At 43.5% G+C, this 15,033-nt stretch overlaps 1 protein-coding gene across 4 annotated transcripts in view; it reads left to right on the top strand.

The window, feature by feature from the left end:
• The window catches only part of LOC105252077 (homeobox protein homothorax), a 376,959-nt gene that overhangs the window by 222,590 nt on the left and 139,336 nt on the right, over positions 1-15,033 (top strand). For 2 of the 4 annotated variants that reach the window (XM_025413054.1, XM_011259291.2), the window contains exon 10: positions 7,569-7,717. In XM_025413054.1, the coding sequence (XP_025268839.1) occupies positions 7,569-7,717 (149 nt within the window). Of the gene's footprint in view, positions 1-7,565; positions 7,718-15,033 lie in introns of all 4 variants that reach the window. The other 2 variants (XM_025413053.1, XM_025413052.1) reach the window with 1 other exon arrangement.

Below are 15,033 nucleotides of genomic sequence, written 5' to 3'. Positions count from 1 at the left end.
ATTTTATGACTTCCTTCCGTTAACTGTGTGTGTGTGTACGCTCGATTCGGAAACGATTATTTAAATAGTTTAACTTGCAATTAGCCAGTTTTGAATTCTCGTGTTAAAAATTATTTGAAATAAAATTTTTAAAGATTTTTGTTATTTAATTTTTTGAAAACTATCTTGAAAAAATTTTCGAGAAATTAAAAAATAGCTAAGAATTTTTAAAATCTAAAAATTTATAATTGATTAATTACAAACAAGTTTAAACGTTTGCATGCCCGTGAATCGCGTGTATAATTTTGAGACTTATTAATTTACACTAATTGATTTTTAATTTATTACTGTTATTCTGAATATATTGCTCGCAAAATAAAATAATCAATATAAATATCAATATTTTAATACTCATATCATCGCTGTAATAGTAAATTTTAATAATAATTGCCTAATCAATTTAATATTAAAATGTATTTTCCGAATTATTAAATTTTAAGATACATTAGTGTCAAATTTATGCGCTTACATTTCTAGTCGGTATAGAAAAAATAATTTATATTTTAATCTCGAAAAAAATTTGTCGAGCAAAAGAAGAAAAATAATCCTCTATTGATCTATCTTTCTCTATCTTTACTATCACGCGGCAAATACTTTGGTCATCGCGCGATGTCGCGCGTTAGTAATTTTCTCCGGTCCAGACCAAATTAAGACGGAGTCTCACGTCCTACCGGTAATTATCACAGTAACAGCACTGCTGCTAGTAACAGCACATCACCGAAGCCGCAGCACGGTCTCGTGGCATTAATTAGTACAATCTTTGTACGTGCTTCGTTGGCAACGTTGTCCCAGAGATATCGTGGCTTTATCTATTTGTCTACGCTTCTCGCGGTATCCACGAAGCAGCATATTTGTCCCCTCCCGTCTCCTATTTTGATTAACATAATTGTGCGAGATGGTCCTATAGAAATGTCTAGATGTACAAATTTTAATTATATGCTTTTGTTTACAAATCTTATTTGTCGAAACTAAATTTAACAGATCAAATAAATGCAAGATATATTTTTAGAAAATTACACCATACGAACGTAATGATATCTAAGCATTAACGTATCGTATCAAAATTCTCTTTCGCATATTCCATGATTTTCGCGCGACAGTTTTATCTTTTGTTCCCCATTTGCCCATAAATTCCACGATTGTCTATTACTTACGATTTCCCTATCCGTAAAAAAGGCGTCCGCGGATTAATGCGGATGTCTAGAATCGCGGATACAAATCGGCGATTTATCACGTAGATTGTTATCGAGCGCGGCAGATCTCGCGAAACTGGTAGCCGGGACACGCTCGATGAATTCTAATGCGTCGTTTTCTCCATAGGTCTAATGCTCGTACAGTCGTTTCTTCGGCTACGTGTCGCGCGACTCCCGGTGTATACGCGTAATTGATACAGCCATATATGCGGAGGCGCACGTATGATTTTCTCGGGGCGGCCGCATCGCGCCGCACTGTCCGATCGATCTGTATTCATAGGTCGTACGGCATAAAATACACTTGGCATGTCCATGAATCAGATAACTGTCACAGCTGCTCCACCGATGTCTCAATCAACCGCGTTCGTTCTTTCGCTCTACCGATCTGCTCGTTCGTTCGTTGACTCACTCGCTCGTATTTACTCCAACGCATTCTTTATCCCTTTTATTTTCGATCTCTGCCTCTTTCTCTCTGCCTTACGCTTTATTTATCGTCATAATCCCGCGATACGCGTTAACTTCTCACCCACGGAGCTTTGGTGACTCGATCCGCGATTCGCGTTTCTCGTTTTGCACCTCGCGGCGATTGCCGAAAAGAGGATGATGCCCGCCGGCAAAGAGAACGAGTTCGCAAACGGTTACGTTGAGACGCGGGAAATTCCGTTGCCGGCCGATGTTCGAGTTTCTTTTTTCGTCGGTGCCGTTTTTAACGAGTTTACACTTTGTTTCGTCAGATAAATCGGGGAAGTCTCGGCCGGCGTTCGTTGACAAACGACGCCGTGCGACGAAGAAAGCGATCGTTTCTATGAACATTTTCGTCGCTCGCGCGGTCCTTCGCGCGCCTCTGTGTAAACAATCGCGGAGGAATTAGAATCGGGGACAGTCCTCCTCTCTCTTGTTCCGCGAGTCTCCGGGCGACATTCCTGAGAAACTTCGAAACTCTATCATAACAATAATATCTCGAGCGAGTGGAACGAAAGGCGGCGATGCTTTTAGGGACCGAACGAGAGCCGAAGGAGAGGCCGACGTTCCATCCGTTAATCCGCATAGCTCCGACGTCTCTGGCGGCTTCTTCGTCCCTTCGTCTCATATTTGTCCCGGCTCGTAGCGATAGGCAGATATTTCGGTCTCTTCCCTCTTCATTCCGCGGCACGCCGATACGTTGTCGTGCGTCATTGGGATTACAGATTCGAGATCCAAGATCTTCCTCTCCTGTGAATCGAATCTGTTGCGTTATAAGCCTTAAATTCTTGACATTTTTTATTGATACTGAATACATCGCTTTTATGACAATTAGCATTAATAAACGCGAAAGCTTATCATAATCTTCCAGAATAAAAACTGATCTATCAATTTTATCGATTTCGATGGAAAAATATTGGAATGTTGAATCGAAACTTTCAAAATGTGATTCCTTCATTAATATTTTTGTATAGATGGAAGATACAATAAACTGAGAGAAAGTGAAAAAATGATAAGTGGATAAGATGAGAAAAAGAAATCTTGTCCTAGATTACTTGCCAATGTGCACGCGCAAACGCGGCACACTAAATTATACGCGTCGTGCGGCTCATTTGTAAGACAAACTTCCACAAAGTGCGCTTCTCACATCGACTACCTTCGCGAGATGCGGCGATCTTCCTGCGCCGACTTTGAGAGAGCTCCTCATCGCGCCTCATCTCATTCACAATCGCCGATTAATCTCCCGGTTAAGCAGATTCTCGGATTAAACGGTGCTCGTATTACGCGTCCCACAGATGCGTGGATACGCGCGCTTCGTGAAATCGACCGCGACGATCCTCTCGCGGCGGGCAACACCGGCGAGCCACATTTCATCGTCAAAAATAGTCTGGGAATCGTCGAGAGGAGAGACCCCTGTCCCCCTCGCGGTCGCCGCGAGGCCGCCGCGAAGACTCTCGGATCAACACGAGCCAGAAGAGCGTGTTTTGGTGCAACGACCTTCCCCGCGATTCTCAGCCGCGCAAATCACGAGCCGAAAGCTCTTTGTTGCCGCCTCTTCTTTCTCGAGGGCGATCAATAATTCTCGCCATGATTATATCGTGACTCATAAAATTTCGCTTCGATATCGTCAAGCTCTCAATCGCGGAATGCGTCTTCGTGATCGCGATACTCGAAGAGACGTCTACGACGTCTCATCTTTTTCTCGATTTTTTCCCTCACCCTTTGCCTCGTGATCCTTCTTATGTGGCAACAAATAAATATTTCGGTATCCGGGACGTCTTCTATCTACCTACGCGTATATCGGAGAGCCTCGAGCTCGCCTCTAAAGTCGTATGCGATCTAAAGTTCGAAACGTATAGTTGGGAAGAAACACTGATGAGGAAGGATGGAAAGAGGAGAAACGCAAACGAGAAGCCAAGAGAGATAGGGAGAGAGAAAGAGTGAGACGAGCGCGGTCCTCGCTTCGACGGGATGGGAATAAGGAGGAGTTTATTTTCGGCGGCCATATGCGCTGGTTATTTCGACAGTTTGCGCGGCCACCCTAAATAGAGGCTGCGGCCTCGTCTTCGAGGAAGATGTTCTTGGCTTGACGTTTTTTCCAACGTGATCAACGGGTCTATCGATTTCCCCGGAGATTCTAAACGTTTTCGAATCTATGAATTATGTAATTCTATAATATACTTGCATATACGTACAGCATTATGGACGAATGAAAGGAGAAACGTAGAGGATGTTACAAGTGGATATTCTCTAAATTTCAGATATCTCATACAGATCTCGGACCGATTTAGCAACGATTATAAATTCAATCATGTGTATTTCATCTCTTTCTTTCAATTAATATTCCTAGCCTAAAACGGAAATCGCAATTGATTAATTATTACCATCGTTAGCGCGATGTACGTCTAGCAAAGAGTTGTATTTTCTGATTTTGAGAATGGCGCGCGCGATAGATTTGGCTCACTCGAAATAGATTATCGCCGACGTATGCAAGACTTCGCCCATTCTCCATCCGCTAAGTATAGCTGCGACAGGTCGAAATAAAGGAAGAAAGAAACCGGACGCGTCGTTTCGGGGACTCGCGCGTTGGTCGGAAACGTTGTTGAACGGAATCGGAAGAGTCAGCGAGTGAGAGGGAGAAAGGGAGAAAGAGAGAGCAGACGCGGAGACGACGCATAAACGTATAATTGGCCGCACTTAAATCTCTATAACGCGGCAGTAAAAATGCGCGGTACGCCGCGTAAATCAACACGCGGACGATATGGCTTCTACCCCCGTCGCCGCCGTCGACGTTCGTCGCGCCTGTTTCGCCGCCGAGAGCGTCCTCGTAAACGCGTTGTATAGCACGCGCGAGAGTACACGTGTGAATGAACGCACTCGTGCTACGCACGAGCATATGTGTACCCATCGCTAGAGTTCTGGGTTACCGTTCTGTATCGGTCGTAGAATATACTCGCTCGTCGATATATGTGATCGTCGTGTGCGAGATGCGTAGGTGGTCTTGCGCTATCAATTTCTACGGTGAGGATGTAAACGATATATATATAGGTATACGAATAACTATATTTATCGATTACTGTCTATGATAATAGTAGAGATATTCGCATTTTGCGACGTAATAATCAGAGGACATTGAAAATATGCTGGGAAAATATATTTTTTTTTTATTTTTTTTTTATTTTTTAAATACAGCACAAGTATTTTGAATAAGAATATTGTTAAATTTCATATACACAAAGCTCATATTTTTGTCTCGTGTCGGAACATTCAGCGTGGGTCGTCAATCGCGATTCTGATCCCATGACGCGCGTTCGATTGCGACGAGGAACGACATTACATTATCGATGACAGCTTATGTGGGCGGATGATCGCGCGTGAAATACCAGTGCAGCTGGATTACATATGTGCATCAACGTATCTAAAGCCGGCTATCTCTAAAGTTAAATAAGATTTTAACGACCTGTCAAGGGAAACCGTGTCATACATATCGAATGAATTATTGCACTCATAATATAATATTTTTCCAATGCGGCCTCGCAGGTATTTTTCTTACGCTAGCAATAAATTATTACGTTTCCAGGTGTGTTCTAGAACTTGTTCCAATTACAATTCTTCTGTACGATTTACAATTTTTCCGCTTCCAAGATAGAAATCGGTAGACTGTATTTAGATAATGGTGCTCGCCATTACGAAATTGAATTAATCGCGCAGGAAGTTATTGCGCGATTAAAAAGAATTCGGTCCGAGTCGGCGAGCACGATGAACGATACTCCGACGAAGGAAACCATTTTCTTTCGCCGGGACACCGATAGGTCGCCGTCGTACAGAACCGCACGGCACAGCACGGTACGACCTGTACGCTACATTAACCCGATTCAGCGAGTAAATTAACTGCAATCAGAGGGACGTTCCCGTTAGCCATTCCGTTATTCCGCTAGCCACCCGCCGTTCGTTCTATGAGCTCGCAGGCCGCCCTATTCGACTTTGCGGGCGCGCCATTAACGGGCTTCTGAGCCGAAGAGAGGGTGGACATCTAACGTCGTTTTTGTCGTATGCGCAACGACCGCCGCCAATGGCTCCGGATGGAAAACAGGTTTGGTCAACGAGGAAAAAAATGACCATCGGAATCGCCGACCCACGTGAAACTAATCGAACGAATCCATAACGCTGACGTAGTTTTGCTATCTTAACGTCTTTGAATTTGTCCGCTTATATTTTCAGCGTATCGTAAATGTATCCGATATCTTGCGGACCAGGTTATGCGTTTTCTACTTGATTCTTCATTATTGCAAATTACAGTTACAGATAAAAGTTTGTTTTTTTTTAAATTGCATTTTTTAAAATTTGTCCGGATCAACGGAACGAATCGCGTCGCGATACGATGAATGCCCATCAAGCTAGGTCGCAGATCCGAGGCCTTTTCTCGTTTTCTCTCCCCCGGAGCGATTCAGGAAAGCGGTATATACGCGAGAATACGTCGTATGCGGTACCGATTTCCATCGATCTCCCGTCGTTCCGGTCCGTCCGCTCCTACGACGGACAAATTTTTCGTTCTGCCTGCCTGCCGTCGCCCATCCCTCGCCCGACGACGGTTCGCTCGACGAATTCAAAGTTAATCTCGGGCACGAGACCGTTCTTTGGCGAGCGAGAGGGGTGGGTCGACGGCGCTCCCGGGCGACCTGTCATCGTGAACCCCCTGGGAGCGCCGGGCTCACCCTGATCTCTCTGTTACGATAGAACCTTGGGAACCGGGGCCTTGGGCACCACGATAAGGCTCGGTCATTTATAATCCGCTGGCGTAAGTAGCCCTCCTTTCTGGCTGATTGCGAGGAGAAGGAATAAAGGGAACCTCGAACTTCCGGCGCCCAGGCTCGTCCGGGAGATTGATTCTCCGGGACATCACGGGAATTCCAACGAAATTGCATTTTATTCCATAATCGCCATCTACTAACCCCACGTCACAACGGTAACGATCATGCCCGTAATATCATCACAACCGCGTAACCTGTAATATTGCGTTTTGCCAGATGAAAACTTACGATTGATGTGAGATTTCTCCCTTCTTGCAATAGAAGAATTTAGATCATATCTAAGTACACATATTATATGAAATGTAATTTATTAAATATGTATTGAAATGTGTAGTACATTTTATATAATAGATGAAAAAATATATAAGCAACTTTGCACAGTAACTCGAAATACGATCAATAATATGAAAAAAATGACATTAGCTACCGGAGAGCGGCCTACATAACCAAAAGCGTCTTAATATCTCTCATTACTGTCCTGCTTCTCGAGTCCCCAGTGACTGTGCAATTAAAAAGCTAAGATTGATAAATGACGGGGAATTAATGCACGCGGGGTGATGGCGAAGTGGGGTGGAAAGGAGGCAGGGGTACGCGGTTGAGCCGAGAACGGAGCGTGTGTACGGGGTCCGCCGGGTCGAAGGGGGCTGGGTGATTGCGGGTGGCTTAATGGTGTTTGTATGCATGGGAACCAGCCCTAGGGTCGAGGTAGTTATCGCCCACCAGGGTATGGACCGAAAATCGGAGCGCGGTTTAAACGCGTCGGAAATCCTGCTTCGACGTGCGAGGCATCTCGCGATTTAATCGAAATCGATTTCTCTTACTTTATTCACCGAATTTTTTTAAACGAACAATTAACTAATCTAAGCTAATATTTCATCTCAGCATATTTCGTTGACAATTAATCGACATTTTTTTATTTCAATCAATTTCAAAAAATCGTCTGTCCACATATTTGTTTTCATTAAGGAAAGATGTAAAAGAGAAAAAATTAAATTTTTTTTGCAGTGAATTCGGATTACCGAGGCGGCACGTGGTGACCTTGGCTCTCTTCTTACTGTTGCAGGTGACGCGAGTAACGCGAGTATCGGTAGCGGGGAGGGTACGGGGGAGGAAGACGACGATTCGACGGGCAAGAAAAACCAAAAGAAACGGGGTATCTTTCCCAAAGTCGCGACGAACATCCTCAGGGCGTGGCTCTTTCAACATCTCACGGTAAGTACCTTCTTCCTCATATAGCGCATTGAGAATGTTTCCTGTTTTCAAAAGCGATTCAGCTTTGCGATATCTCTGTCAAAATAATGGATTGTCAGTCGTCAACTTTATCTGTATCATTTTGTGCATATTTTACTCATAATCGCGAATATGAAGAAAAAACTGTGTCGCTGACATATATATTTCTGGTTATTCAAACTGTTAATGGCTTTCCGTCATTATTGATGAAATGTAAAGACTTAGTTTTAATGTAAAAAATACGTGCAATTAATTTTTTTAATGATATATTTATATCTTGACGAATCAATCCTATCCGGATTTCTTATTGAATTTTCGAAGAAAAAGAATTCCACGTCTCACGACACGTGTCAATGTCAATCCGCGGGCAATTAGCGGAAAAAGTACGCTCGGTCGAACAAAAAAGAGAATTAAAAAACAAGAGGAAGAGAAAGAGAGAAAGCGAGATAGAGAAACGACAGGAGGCTAATCTCGTAATACCGAGATAAGGAATGATCCGTAGTACGTTGGTAGTAGTGGTAGCTCTCGATTCTACCGGGGCCCCGAGTATCTAATGATTCACGGGTAATCTGAGCCGCAAAAAGCGCAACGCGATTAAGGGGGAGAATGCCAGCCGAACCCCCGGCGTCGACGGCGGTCGCCGCAGTTGCGTAACGTTGCGCGGCTATTTCAAGCAATACATTGTCCCTCGCTATATGTACAAGTTTCTCTATCTTTATCTCTCTCTATCTCGCTTGTTCTCCCGTACTTTGGACACCCCATAGATTTCGGGTGTGATCAGGTTACCTTGCGAGAGCGGTAATCATATTGCAGCTCGGTTAATGCCATTACCGCACTGGGGGGGTTGGCAGCCACCCTCGAAACCACCCTGCAGCCACCTACCGTCCTCCCCTCCCCTCACCTACCGTTCCACCGTCTCCTCTTCTCCTCGCTTCCCTGTACCGTATCGCGGCTTCAGCAACCCCCGAACAATGTGTATTGGATATGACGTCAGGGATAGTGGGTTCATGGTTTAATGCATATACGTTGTTTGCGCGATGACGATACCGCGCTCGCTCGTAGAAAGACGTGTCCGTGGTCGACGCTTCTCTTGCCTCTTGGTTAATCGCGTCGTCGAAAGCTCTCGCGGATATTAACGACCTTCTCTCTCTCTCTCATACGCGATGCCCAAGTTAAAAGGATTTTAGTGTAAACCGACGATGGCATCGGGACCCGTCCCCCGACGACTGAGTTTCGATGTCTGTCGATTCGTTCAAAGTTTGTTTCGATGTACATCCGGGAGAACGGAGAGAGTTTCGATCGATATGCACGCGCTAATCCCCTGTGTGTCTTGCGTTTTCATTAAATCTTATACGCATCTATCGGGACAACGCGCTTTTGTTTTAACGTCACTTTTATTTAACGCGTTCTAAATATGTTTATTCAAATATAATTTCAAGCTGTAGTTATCGTAATTATAACATTTTTATGACGTATGCAATTAAAATTTGCGGATTTTAAAATACAATTAAAAGAAAGAATACGAATGCCCTTCGTTTTTCTCACGTTTGAAGTTCATCGGATTGCAAAAAGATAAAAATGTGTTCGCTGTAATGACGAAAAAAACGTCAAATTCAAGCATCAGAACTCACGGAACTCGTCCGCGAGCGATTATACGGTGCCATCCGCCAGAAATTGCGGAGGTTTTTCGCGACAGTCGTCTCGGGGAGGGCCGCATTCGTCTCGGCGTTATTACGAGCGATTAAGCGACTATACCGCGGCCCGGAATTCATTCGGTGGACTGGATACATATTACACCTTGAAAGAGTAACTGGCGCGAGCCGGCCATGTATTTACTCAAGTGCCAAGGTCTTTAAGCGCCTCTCCCCGATATTTTGTCTTTTTTCGCCCAACGAATTACGATTTTACTACGTTTCTTCGCACGTTTAATGTCCTAACTTCCTGTTTTCTTCGTAAAGACGATGCGCGCAATCTTGAAGGATCGATGACCGCGATTTTGCGAACTTAAGTACACGTCGCGATTCAACGCAGTACAACAATTCGATAATCAACGAAATGTTATATAATACGATTCCCCAAAATTCCTTGAGGATACTTAGTAAATTGAAGGGAGTCGAAATGATATTCGCCGTAAATTCGTTGTGTCTAATACGCGAATGTGATCGTCGCTCATACCGATTTCGTGTCGTATAGAAGCATTGCCGTCGAGAATTCCAGATCGTGTTCAACCATCTAGCGTCGTTTAAGCTAGCTGGTTAAACATTCGGAATCGCGCGACGTCTCGCGCCAAGGAATTTGTTGGGGCGCGCCAATGGTCTGTCCCGTTTCCTAGCAGCTTGCTAGTCCGCATTGACACGGTAGACGGGAAGCAGCCGAGCGCACCGCGGCACGGTTGAATAGACATAGTTTATGTATGTATACACATAGTTTAGATATAGATGAAGAGAGATCGACAGAGGGAAATAAGTAGCGTTCTATGGAAAAGCGAATACCGGGCGCGGTGAGCATTGCATTAAAATGTATAAAACGAAAAAAGATATAGCGAGGAGAGAATGAAGGAGATAAATACATTGCGAGGAATAAAATTGCGAAGGAAATTGAATGTATTAATACATACACACATATACAGAGAAAAAAGATGGGGAAGAGAAAATAAAAATTGATAATTTTTACGGTGTAATATAATAATTCGCAATATAATTTCGGTGCTAGAATTAACATAGAGACATAAATATTGCAAAGTAAGTACAGAGGAATAGAATGGCAATGTAGAGAGCAATGCCTCGCCTATTCATGTCTTGATATGAATTGGAGATTCGAGAGAAATGTTTAAGTGCGGCATTTATTATATTATATTGTAAGGCGCGGTTCTGAAAAAAATCATATTGTTGACTGAACGATCGCGATTTGGATTATTCGCAACTTCGAAGGAACTATTAATATTATTGCTTAATTTTTTCCCTCGGATATCATGTATTTTCTTATCTGTATATTTATACGAGCGTGTCAATTAATCAACTTATCGTTAGATTAGATAATCCACCAGAAAGTACGGTTAGCGATTAAACTAAAAAGATCATGCACAAGTGTTCGCGCTCTTGTAAGTCTGTCTTGAATCATAATTTAAATGGATCGGTCCCGATAAGAGATATGAAAAATCAAATAGTGATTCTTATATCGATATCGTAAGATACTTTTGAGAGAGAAAATAGTATTCGTTATAATCAGTAAAGTGAATAAAAGCAGACGAGAAAAAAAGAGAATTATTTCGCTGAAATAATCGATATATTGCACAAAACGAACTTCGTGTATATGGTAGCGGAGTGCAACTGGAGATTAATGGAATTTCCTAAAAGCAAGTTTATGTATTCGTTGGCGCAGATCCCCGCACAGGCTCGCATGTTTTGCCACGTTACGCTGACTCGGCGATATTTTCGAAAATCGCGACGCTTGCCAATGCCCGATAAAAGTTTTGTACGGCACGAACGTCCGGCGTGGCTCCGCCGCCGTCTTCTTTTTTTTCAGCGAATTGTTTATCGCCGCGTATGAATAATGTAATAGAAGTTAAGTGCATCGAATCTCCTGGGAGGAAGTCGATGGTGATCCCACTCTCACTATAAGTACCGTTTCATGCGTTCGCGGAGAGGCGCGGATCTCTCTTCCGTTCTTCTCTCGTTCAGTAGTGCCGATTCTCTCTCTCTCTCTCTTTCTTTCTCGCTCTCTCCGGTTGTCATTTTGAAAGCCGTCCTCCCCTCGCTGTCAGTCCGACCGTACGTACGTCCGTACAACCGGCGCACCAACCAACTCGGCGACCCTCCCCAAGTTTAATTAGACGGAAGAGAAGCATACATCATGGTCGACTCCGTGTCCCGACCTTCCCCGAACGGCGGAGTTGGGCTTTTCAGAATTGTGGATACCGACCTAGTACTTCCCTTCTCATCATCCTTTCTCCTTCGGACGATATTATATGGTATATCCATAAAAGCTCATTCTATTGTTTCCAAAAAGAATCGGTATTTTTGCCATCAGATTTTAGAATTTAAAAAAATTACGCACATAAATACACATGCTCCATAGTTTGTTCAATTTCTTAATGCATTTAATATTTAATAAAATATTGCGAAAAAGGCTTTAATATTATTTTGATAGATATGCATTGAGAATGTAATTAATTAATTGTAAAAAATAGTCATATTTCTTGAGGTTCAATTTTTCGGTAAAAATTGTTTGTGAATTTTATTATTCTCTTCCTTCTTCCTCAATTGAAAATGGGATTATATATCGATTTTTAAATATCTTTACACGCTAAATTCCCCACGACCGATATTGTTAGTTAGCGGACGTATATACGTTTTAGGTAGGTTGGAGAATGCGATAAAAGAGAGAAATAAAATTGAAGATGGAGTTCACATATATAATCCATTTTAATTTACTGGAAAGTCATATCCGTCTAGTTTGCAGTTTTCTGCGACTTTGCTTCTTCTTCCGCTTCGTCGTTCCTTTCGTTCTTCAATTTTCTACTACCACTTTATCCCATTGCTTTACCGTCCCTGCTGTCACTTCCACTATCCTTTCGCTTCTCGACCATAGCTTCGTCCTGATACAAACTGTAGTCTTCTTATATCAATGGAAACATTCTATGAAATTACATTTGCCAGCTCTACACTTTATGGCACTTTATTTCACGTATTGGATGCTGTTCGCAATCGTTTTCCGTAAGTAAGAATTTGTTATATGTGTACGAAATTGAAATTGTAGCAATGAATCTGATTAAATTTAAAATATTTTTGCATTCGACAATTATATGTCACTGCTACAATAAAAAATGATTTAAATTTTTATAAAAGGATATTTATTAAATTATATAGAATAGAATATGAAATTTGCGATAGAAAATATACTTATGCAGAAACTGATAACAATAGTAGTCATTACGACCCTATAATAATATTAAATGTATAAAACATTAAATTTTAAAAATCGAGGGAAATTATGAGAGTGAGAATATAAATTGTAAAGCTATATATCTGGCGTACAACAGATACATTGTCTCTGCAATTTCTACATTGTCGTAATGGGAGAGCGAGGTGCAGTCGAGGCAATCAATAAGCTATCTAAGATACGTAAGGCCGGCATGCTGCAAACCGCAAACCAGTAATATCATTACCTGCATGTGGTAGAGTCCTAGAGACCGAAACGTTAACGTCTTTCCATCGAGATCGATAATGAAACGCGCTTCATTTGCCGCTCGTGCGCCGCTATAGCAATATATCTTGATACGATCTTTAATTCATCCGTTTCGCCATCAAGGTATGATGCAACACAGGATGTCTAATACTTTATGGCGCGATAAAAGCCAACAGGTAGCTTGTTCAGATCTTATTTCTATGTTTGTCTATTCAAAAAAGGAAGCCAACACATTGCGCTAATATAAATTGTTTTCGATAGATAAAACACTTGATATGTTTCTTGTGCGCCATTGAATGTTATAAATGTTACACATATTCCATTCTAGAATATCGTATTCTGTTAAAAGAATGTGACGGTCGTAACGCATATTGAGTATTGGGATTATTGGGTACGTACAATTGTAGAAAAATAATATCACGGCTGAGCGCCACTGCCGACAGTAGTCTCCGGCGTGTCGGTTTTCGCGAAACGGCAGCCGCAAAAGACGCGGGACTGCCTTCACCCCGGATATCTTAAACAATTTGCATAGACAATCATAGCGGCAGTTTTTTCGGCCGTAAAGGGGCTCTCTCTCCGGCACTCAACTTGACTACGGCACGACCCGTCGGCTATGCCCGCGCAGCCGCCCCCTCCGGTACTAGCGGAGCGTTTTATGCCGCCATAACCGTAGCGCGGTATGGCCCACTTAGATCTGCTATCTCGATCCCGCCGTGGTGCCGCTGCGTCCCGGCTGACATCTATTGTCCCCTTGGCACCCCTGGGCCGGCCATTATCCACCTGCTTCCGGTAACGTTCGCTCGTCCTTGACGTGTCGTGGGTCAAGGTCCACGAGGTCCAGCCCGTTCGCCGTCGCCTTTTGCATCCGCTCCGCTTCGCGATGCTCGCCGCAAACGCGCGACGGACAATTCTTTCGCGACGCGGAAACCGGCTCCCGTAGGCGACACGACACGCCCGTTGTCACCCTATCGGCACCGAAGAACGTGGAGGAGACGTTTGCATACATCGACCGGCAGTTTTCCGCTCGAACAAATCCTCGAGCCTTCGTTTCTTCCTCGCCTCGGGAAGTCAATGCTTGCCCCGGTATCCCCTTGTATCGTCCGCCTCCCTCTCCGGGGACGTCTTTTATTCCGTCTGCATTCCTTAATCTTACGACCTGCCTACAGAAGGATTCTCACGCTCGACGATGTCGCCAATGCGACGTGTAGCATGATTCGCGTGTCTATGCGAAATTCATTTCTTAAATTTATTATTACATCAAGATATGAAAAGATCACAAGTAATACAAGTGCAAATTAAAATTACTAACTTTAAATTAATCAAAAAAATATATGAATTAAAGAAATAATATTTCTATTACATTTTAATGCGAATATTCAAAACGAAAGTATGAAATTCATTTGAAAGTTGTAAGAATATTCAAATTCGATATAATGTTATTTCATATTTTTGAAACTAATGAAACGAACGGTATCAATATTATGCACTTATCTCTCTTTTAGTTAGGAGGAAACGTTGCGAAGGTGGCGGAAAGGTCAAGCCAGACGACGTAATTTCCTTTCTTTGATACTCGGACAGCTCGAAGCGACATTTCTGCATCCTCTCGCTCGTCCTTCGGTCCTCGTCCTCCTATTCTTCTCCGGGTCTCTTCCTCTTCCTCGCCCCTTTCCATCCGTGAACTTACAACCTTCAACCTCTGCCGCTCGGCCGCGGGGCACGGCAACCCCTTCTGCCCTTTACAGTTCTGCTTTGCTTACTGGCGCCGCCTCGCTTCGCATTTGAATATAATACTTGGCTCTTGTCGGGCTCGCGCGCACCGCTAACCGAGGCGAACTGTAATTATGTTGATGCGCGGCCATTGTTGCGTCCGTTCTGGACGTCGGGCTGAATGCCGAAACTCCTTCTTTCCCACTTCGGCGCGCTCTCTGCTCTCGCCCACTCGCGTCGTTCGCGAGATTACGAACGAAACCGCAACGGATGCGCCTCCGCTCGACTTCGCGACGCTTCGTCCCGCCGAAGCCACCCAAGCGACTTGATGAAGTTTCGCGATGAAGTCTTGATGGCGCGAAGAAGACACCGTGGGTGGTTGGAAAACAGTCGTGCGCGTATTT

The sequence above is a fragment of the Camponotus floridanus genome, unplaced genomic scaffold (assembly GCF_003227725.1).
Source record: "Camponotus floridanus strain SB8 unplaced genomic scaffold, Cflo_v7.5 scaffold6, whole genome shotgun sequence".
NCBI classification, from domain to species: domain Eukaryota; kingdom Metazoa; phylum Arthropoda; class Insecta; order Hymenoptera; family Formicidae; genus Camponotus; species Camponotus floridanus.
Note: the sequence above shows the minus strand (reverse complement) of the source record. Positions and strands in the feature narration are given on the sequence as shown.